General features: G+C 41.8%; 1 protein-coding gene across 1 annotated transcript; it reads left to right on the top strand.

Annotated features, from left to right (window-relative positions):
* Nucleotides 1–467: 467 nt before the first annotated feature.
* Nucleotides 468–8,305, top strand: LOC145499950 (uncharacterized). The gene is made up of 3 exons (XM_081479470.1): nt 468–583; nt 6,930–7,295; nt 7,769–8,305. Exons 1-3 carry the CDS (start codon nt 572–574, stop codon nt 8,114–8,116), a joined length of 726 nt encoding a protein of 241 aa, XP_081335596.1. The 5' UTR covers nt 468–571; the 3' UTR covers nt 8,117–8,305.
* Nucleotides 8,306–9,143: the final 838 nt, after the last annotated feature.

The following is a 9,143-nucleotide window of genomic DNA, read 5'->3' as shown; positions in this document are numbered from 1 at the left end:
GCACAAGTGTGTACTTCTGCCTGAGCAAAGTAAAACGTTTCGGTCACGTAGCGTATTAGTGAAAAACAAAAGACTGTCTTAAGACTCTTAAAGCGTCTCGTCCCGAACTGCCAGAAGTCTAAAACACATGTAAAAGAGAATAGAGAGAACCTTAAAACGTGACAGCGTTATTTTTTCGGGAGAGGGAAAGAGATAATTATCGCCGGGAAAAGAGACATCTTGCAATCCGAAGAAATCGTTTTTTACGTTTGAAACGACTTCAGAAGGGCGGGAAAGGTTCAAGCCGGGAGGTGTCTGACATTTCTGGCCAGAAGGGTGCGTAACACGTGAGGGGAGCACCACACGTGTCGGCCGCCGGAAAGGACACGTGCTGGCAAAGATTGCATAACACTCTAGGTACTAAATTGTTGAAACACGCCAATCATCTGTGTTTTTTTAGACCTGTAAAAACCTTGGCTGTCTAGGCAAACATCAGTTTGTTGTTCAGTGACAGAGAGAACTACAACACCTTGAGCTTGCTACGTGAGATTTCTATTTTAAAGCAAGATTTTTTTGAGACCGTATAGTCAACATGGCAAAGCAAGTAAGTGAGTCTTAATTGTCGCTTTTACTAAGGGGAGCCGAAACTTCCCGCGAAAGTAACTGGGGAGGCGAAGCGCACCCCGAACGCGCCATAAATGATTATTGTCCTAAGCTGCAAGGCCTCGCTGGGGCGTTTAGCCAATGCTAAAGCAAGGTAACCTTTATTCAGGGATGATTCCAGTCTCGGCCTCCGAAATTTTCTGAAAAATGTTTCCATCTACATTGAACAGGTCGCTTTTTTTACGGGCTGAAAACCAGCGTCGAAGTCTTAGGAGGGGGTACTCTCTTGCATAGGGTTTCAAGAAATAAAAGGTCACTGAAAGGAAAGGTATATGGGGCGTCAAAGGGAATGGTTTTAGAGCCATTTCGGGTTCGAAATGGGGTATGTGTTACACTGTGACCTGGAATTGGTCACGTTGTGTAGATCAAGTGAAACTAATTTCTCGTTACTGTGTGCCCCTTCTCGACTGTTTACGCAATTAGAAGCCATCGTTGGTTAGCCGTTTAGCTGAGCGATTTGGCTGAGCTTGTTAGCTGTTTAGCTGAGGTGGCTAATTCTGCGTCTTTATGGAAAGTTGTCCGTTTATTTTTTTATCTGATTCCTTGAGCCCGATCTAGTCTGCCAAAAACGTTCACCATTGAGAACAACTGGCCCCTCGGAAGCAACACGCATTCAGGTTTTACATTCCTCGCTCACCACGTACCGCATTTTGAGCATGTTCCTCTTCCTGAAATGTCTACTGAAATGTTTTATGCCAAGTTAAAAAAAAATCCCATTACCTTTTGCGTAACCTTACAATGTCACCAGAAAATCAGCCTGATCGTTTAATAATAAGTGAATTTGCTGTTTTATATCGGCGGTCGACCGAAGCGACCAGTCTGTAACTTTGTCTTCATAAACATTTGACCTAATTTGCTCAGTTGGTTTTACTGACCTTTACTATGCTAGGAGACAAACTAACTTCCGAGTTAGGATTTCGAGTTGGATTTTCGAGTTAGGATTTCGAGTTGGATTTTAGAGTTAGGATTTCGAGTTGGATTTTCGAGTTAGGATTTCGAGTAGGATTTTCGAGTTAGGATTTCGAGTTGGATTTCGAGTTGGATTTCGAGTTGGATTTTCGAGTAAGGATTTTGAGTTGGATTTTCGAGTAAGGATGTAGAGTCGGTCTTTTCGAGATGGTTACTAGTAATCCAGCTGCAACGAATCGGCTAGTTAGTCGGTAAATTCCAGTCCAATGCAGTCAACAAACGAATTCCTGTAGGGGTGGGGTTAGTGTTTTGCCTCTTTACTCTGCGACATCACTATATGAAGCATACATGAGGTAAGAGGCAAGACATTGAGTCTTACATGAAGTGATTTCCCATAGCCACGAACACGCTCCGGGCGTAAATCGATGTTAAGAACTAGAATATTATTTTTCTTGTCATATCTATTCTGGTGGTACAAATTTAGAAATCCGCGTTAAGAATTAGACGCAACGAAAGGCAAATATATAAATTCTAATACCGAGATTTAGGGCAGCCTAAAAGCGTAGCTCCTGGGCCGGGTTGTTCAGAGCTCGATTAAGCTAACCCAGGATAAGGTAGAATTTTGATTTGAGTTTTGTAACTTTGCGGTGAGGATTTCTGTGTATTGTTTGGCCTTCTGCTTTCAGTTTTAATAATCCCAATAGACACAAAACAAAGTAGCAAAATACTTTTGTATAGAAGAAAAAGTTATGATTCGGTCAACTTTTAATCCTTGGTTAATCCTGGGTTAAAAACATTCGTGCGAAAATTTATGTAGAGCATTTCTACGGTAAGGTATTAAGTACCTGTGTCAGAAATTCAAAGAATAACTAATTTTACACGGTGCAAGCGACTGTAAAACGGCCCTAAACGGCGGAAGTTAGAAACCTGAGGGGGAGGGGGGGGGGATTCCTATATGAAATGGTTGGGGATGCTTGGCGTCTCGGGTAAAAATCAAGGATTCTGGTCTCACTTAGGGTGTTGACGACGAAACGTCACCATTTCTTCCGTTTTAAGTGGTATCTTTTAGGGGTGTAATGAGGCTCGAGCAACTCCCATATTGGTCTCCTTTAGGAGTTAAATTCCAATTTTCAAACATGCATCCCTGCCCTTTTCATATGGGAGTTCCCCCCCCCCCCCCCCCCCAGGGAGTGAAGGAGTGATGGAGTAAAATCGCTTCACCACTACAACTTGGAAGATAATAGTTTCAAAGTTAAAAAGCAGACAAGGGGACGCGAACGGTTGTCTTAAACACTGAAGATAAAATTCTCGAAGGACGAATCCAGTTAGACGACCTTGAACACTACAAACTCCTTGAACGTCCTATGGTTGTAGAGACATCCCTAAGGGTACACCAATTAGTTAAAGAACTCCACCAGCACAACTATATTGATGACACATGACCAACCTATGGTTTTGTCAAACACCTAACCTGCCTCGCATACCATGTTCTACACGCTTACAAAATTTCACAAACCAACTCCGGTTGGAATACCCATAATATCTGGACGTGATGGTCCGACTAAAAGGCTGTCTGCATTTGTAGACAAACTCCTTCAACCCATAACAAAAGAAGAGGAGGCACATCTTAAAGACTCGACGGACTTCATCAATTTCATACAAAAAACGAGAGTGCTAGAGAACGCTATCCTTGTTTCAATAGAAGTCACAAGTCTATACACAAATATACCTTAAGAGTAGGGGATAGAAACATGCAGTATGCGAAGGATACGAATCTTACTATGAAGGACAATCCCCTATCCCAGCACAATATCTTAAAATAGCGCTTGAACTGGTACTTCAAGAAAACTCATTTCAGTTCACTGGAAAAAAACTACCTCCAAACACATGGAACAGCCATGGGTACTGAAGTGGCAATCGCCTTTGCCAACATCTTTATGGGAAAGGTAGAATCATAAATTTTAAATCGAAGTGCTCAAAAACCACTTGCCCGGAAAAGGTATATGGACGGTATATTTTCTATCTGGAATATAAACAAAGACGAAGTCACGCAATTTATTAAACAAGCAAATAGCCACCATCCCACCATCAAGTTCACGACTGAAGTTTCCGACGCGGAAACGTTCCTCGACAAAAAGTTTACAAAGGCGAAAGATTTGCAAAACATGCAGTATAGACTAGACATTAAAACTCATTCAGTTTCAAAGCTACTGAAACATTTCATTAAACGCATTTCTCAAGTTGCCACCCATTAGAGGTCAAAAAGGGTTTCATCAAAGGCGAAGCATTCAGACTTCTCCGAACCAACTCCTCTGAAACAGCATTTAAACTGCTATTTCACAATCTAAAACAAATCTCATCGAAAGAGGGTATCCAGAAACTTTCGTTTGAACAACAGAAATTACATTTGAGGAGAGAAAACCTGCCCTACAACAGAAACGTAAACAAGGCACGTGAATCTTGCCTTTTGTCACACAATATCGCCCATCAGTGCCTAACTTAAAGCAAATACTAATGCAGATTGGCATTTAATTCAACAACAACCATTGCTTAGAAGAATATTCAAAGATCCACCTATTGTCTCGTACAAAAGGGGCAGATCCTTAAAGGATATACTCGTTAAAGCAAAGCTTTAACTGGCTATTACAGGTGGGTGAGAGTTGTGCAGGCCTGTCACCCCATAGCCTGCAGTGCAGGCGTCTTATTGGGGCGAGTTAGCGTTACAACCTTGCGACCGCCTTTTTAGACCGCCATGTTAGACGGTGGGGGATGGGGGAGGGGAACCCCACCCCACCCCACCCCTCCCCTATCCTTCCTCTTGCCTATCATTCACCCCCTTGGTAAAACTTGCTTTCTCTCACCAGTCTTTCACTGCATGAAAAATTCAAGATGGCGGCTAAACTTTTTACGATGTGAGCGCTCGCTCGAAAAAATCTCGCCTGCTCTGCAGGCTAGTCACCCCATTGTTATTACCTCTGAAAATTTATTAGAAACCCCGGCAAAAAAAATCCTAACTCGAAAATCCAACTCGAAAATCCAACCCGAAAATCCAACTTGAAATCCAACTTGAAATCCAACTCGAAATCCTAACTCGGTAAATAGGCAACATCTGATAGTTGAAGCTGGTGCACTGATTTCCGTTCAGCAAATTCAACTTTAATGCGTTCAATAGAAGATATTAAATATTAAAGGCACAGGACTGAGATGATAGTACAAAAGACATTTATCAGCAATTAGTCAAGTGATCCGGTAGAATTCAATGCAGTACTTTCGGAAATTTCGCTACTCCTTACCATGCATTGCTTGATACCAGCTAGCTCTGTAAAAGTCGAGCAGAGAGGGTTTTTTCCTTTATAAAACGGAGCGGAACGCATAATGGAGAATGAGTTTCAAGTCTCAAAGGTGTGAAAAGTAATTTGCGGAAATTCTATTGTTTCAGCGAAGACGAGAAAGTTCGTTTATTAAAATAGTCATGAAAATAGATAAATGGTGTCCTGCACCCAAATTATAGACTGCCGAAGGGAACGAAAAGGAAACGGCTGCTACGCCCGGGGGGTACTTGCAGAAAAGTTAGATGGGGATGTGCGGCCCACTTAGCTTCCCAAAACCCTTGCACTATTTATGACCAAAATCTGCGTTTTTTGCTACCCTATTTATGACCTGACCAAAAATTCGATGCCCTATTTATGACCGTTGCGGCTGACACAACTGTTGCCCTAAGCATAATCTTTGAAGGACTCTTGTTGATGATATTATTGATAATGACAAAAAGGTATCTTCTAAAAAACATACACAATTCAAGACTAGAGTGCAAAACCATACCCTATTTATGACCAAAATGGCCAAAATCGATACCCTATTTATGACCTAAACGGCTGAAAAAAACCTACTCTTTGGGGCCGCACATACCTATATAGCCCATATAAGGGAGTAAACCCCCACCCCCGGGACTGCTACGCAGGATTATACAGAGTGTTAATCCGTAAACGCGAAAGGGGCGGTTATGGATGGATGAGAGTGTCGTAACCATGTCTCGTCCCAATCTCTTGTCTGGCAACGGAGTTATTAGTCGTGTCATTTGCACGCAATAAAATATAAAATCAAAAACAAAAACCATTCTGTGGATATGGTCAAGAAATTGTGATATTACAGAAGATAAATAAAGAAGACAGTTCTCCAAGTTTAAGGTGTGTACGTTGTCCCAAAGTTAAGATATTCGTCGAAATGTTCCGCGCAAATTTACAGAGCCCAGTATGGAGCCGCTATGTTGGTGTTCCTCTGTAGTACACCAATATGGCGGCCGGAAAACAGTGTTAACATCTGGAACTTACTTTGGATGATTATCTGCACTGAACAAATAAACATTTAAATAAGCACTTTTCCAAATACGACAACCTCTTAAATGGCTAAAAAAACAAGACATAAATTTTTCGACAAACGCGATCGTAGCTTTATGTCACGCACCACCATAACCTCAAAATTCAAAATGCGCTGGTTTCCAAACGAAGGGCGCTATTGAGCTGGAAAGTTGTAAACAGATATAACTTTAGTACCTCTTATGCCTGATGAGGATAAAAACTTTGGTGGCTCTTTAGTTTTGGATTTAAGAACTTGATGACGTCACGTGAAAACACTCTATAACCGAAATCACGTTTCTTTCAAGTACAGTCTTGGGACCGCTATTAATTTTAAAAACTGGTTCTAATATATTTTGCAATAATAGTTAATCATTAACCCTTTTGTAACACATTGTAACATTGTAACACAGAGTAAGATCAGAGACTGTTCATAGCACAAAGTCCAGTCAGTCAATGCATCAATATGGAATAATCTACTTAGCTTTAAAACGACATCGCTGAACAATGTTCAAGGAGTCTGAGCTGAGCTTTTAGAAGTAAAAAGCCCTGGAAATGTCCACTTATTGCAGGTTTTTTGCAACAAAATGGCTTAATATTGGTGTCCGCGTCCGCCTAACAGACCAGAGGTGTCCGCTGAATGCAGGTTTATTTTACAGAAAATGTGGGAAGAAAATTTAGGGACTCAAGCTGGTGTCCACTTAATAGAGAGGTTGTCCGCTTAATATGGGGTCCGCTTGATACAGGTTTCACTGTAGAATATTTTGGGTACGCGTATGTTCTTCTTCCAAGCTCCTTTTCGAAAATAGGATTCATGCTTTGAGTTAAATTGAAACGATGTCCTACCTCGCTCTATATATATGTATATATATCAAGATTCACATCAATATCTGTCCCCTTCGCTTCCTGTTGTGCCGAAGAGCAACCAGCTAGATCAAGGCATTTTAAAAATATCTCATATCAGCCTGGCACCTACCTAGAATTAAAAAAAACTTTTCTCAAGCTGGCTTTATTCCTCTTTAGTATCCAGCCTCGTTGTCCCTTGATGAACTCAAGCGTGAATGTCCTGCTTTCGCGGACAAGGTTTGCCCATTTTCCGAGCTACCGGAGCAAGAGAAAGGCGTGGCTGCCAAGTGCCCTGCCTTCAAGAGTGGCTGTCCATTTAAAGAATGTAAAACTGTTGGAGAGTTTGAAGGCAAGCTTGGTCTGATGCGTGACCAGTGTAAGGGGGATGCTGCTTACCTGGAGTTCCTGAGGGTAACCGTCCTGACTGCCAAAGGAAAGGAGGCCGATGTTGGATCCGCTTGCCCGTTTTTCCAAACCAAGGGTGGCTGCCCATTTGCCAAAGACACCAGTGGAAAGCCTATACTTTCTCCAGACTACATCGTGGTATGTTCCTTTCTACGTTTAATGCAATTTAGATCTAATATATAATTCTTATTATTGGTGTCCATACTCCTGTTATAGTTATGGTTGGAGGAATTAAATTAACTATCGTGACAATTTACCTGTGGTGATTGTTTTTATATAGGCGTTGCATGGAGAAATGAGGTACTGAACAGTCACGCTTGACAAAAAGTTTAGCAATGGGACTGATGGAAATAAATATGTGTATATTTAGAACTATTTTTAGCAACGATAAGACCAGATCAAAAATCATCCACTACTTGAGAATGTGGAAGGGTGAAATATCGCTGAAAACATGGGTTTCATACTTAAAAGTTTGAGAAAATTTGAGAAGCTTATTAGAACAGTATAGACTAGGTTCTTACCGTGAAGTCGACGTTTTTGTTTGTCAGATTTTTGTCATCTTTTTTCATTTGATTTTTATTGATTTGAAAATTTACAATTTTTTTTTCAAGACTCCCATGGGAGTTACCTTAAACGACGCGATGAATGCGTGTCCAGCATTTGGCAAAGGTGTGTGTCCATACGCCATCCTTGTGACCAAGTGCAAGGGTCTGGCTGGCAAGTGCCCCGCTTTTGAGGGAGGCTGCCCATTCAAGAACTGCAAGACCGTTGGAGGGTTCGTGGAGAAGATGACTCAGATGCGAGATACCTGCAAGGGTAAAGCTGCCTATAGCAAGTTCTTCCAGGAGCTTCTTTCCATCACTGACAGTGAACAGAAGAAGCTTGGAGCCTGCCCCTTCAATGCACATGTCTGCCCATTCAGCCGTGATGCTAAAGGAAAGCCAATTGTCCCCAAGTGAGGTCGACAGATCAGTGGCTGTTGCTTAACATGGATTTGACGAAGACAAAGATCAAACCGGACTGACTTATCTATCGTTAACGAATATTCGAATTGCATTCTAGACATTCTACACGTTTCAGATTTTTCTGCGAACGTGTTTTCTCACTGTGTGATTACTTGTTTAATTAACAATAAAACTTGTGAAATTATCCAGACAGCGTACTCTAGCGGGGATATTGGGACTTAATTTCATTGATTAATTTAACCTCTCTTACAAGGGAAGTTGACAAGTTCAACGCCTCTCCCCCCCCCCCTCCCCCTCCTCCACCATCGACACGCTTTTGTCAAAGAAAAAAATAAGTTCCCTTACACCGCAAAAGATGACCTTATATCCATTACTGAATTTTTTTTTCTTCCCGTCGTTTTAGTCCCACACACTGTCTCTGGGTCACCAAGGATGGGTTTTTAATGAAAACCTAACAGAGGCCAATATAGGTTAGGTAGCCTGCAGTGTAGGCGTTTTCCGTGTGTTTACGAGTTATCGGTATTAGCTCGCTATCAAGTAGATTCTCCACCATGTTGTCTCAGGAAAAGTGGGCGGGGAGGGGTGGGGACGAAAGGAGGAAAATTTCCTTCCCCTCCCCTTCCCCCGTTACTCCTCTTTTAGCCTCACCCCTAATCCCTAGGACCTCATTTCGTCTCTTGTGAGTGTGAATTCAAGATGACGCTCGCCCTATCAAGATGCGTGCGCTCGTTCGCCAAAATACGCGTGCATCGCAGGCTGTAGGTTAGGTGATAATGGACCTTTCTCGAGGAAACGCGGCCGTTTTGAATTCAAATAGCTATTATGAGATGGTCAGGGGGCAAATTCGTTTGTATTTGCCCCCTGAGCATCCCCTGATAGCTATTTGAAACAAAATTGAAAACGGCCTCCATATAGCCGAAAAGGCCCATTATTACTTAATATTGTTATGCTCAATTTAATGTACAACTTGTTGCGTAAACAATACTGATATAAGTGCGCACTTACTAACAAAAAACGTAAA

This window comes from Orbicella franksi, chromosome 1 (assembly GCF_964199315.1).
Source record: "Orbicella franksi chromosome 1, jaOrbFran1.1, whole genome shotgun sequence".
NCBI lineage: Eukaryota > Metazoa > Cnidaria > Anthozoa > Scleractinia > Merulinidae > Orbicella > Orbicella franksi.
Note: the sequence above shows the minus strand (reverse complement) of the source record. Positions and strands in the feature narration are given on the sequence as shown.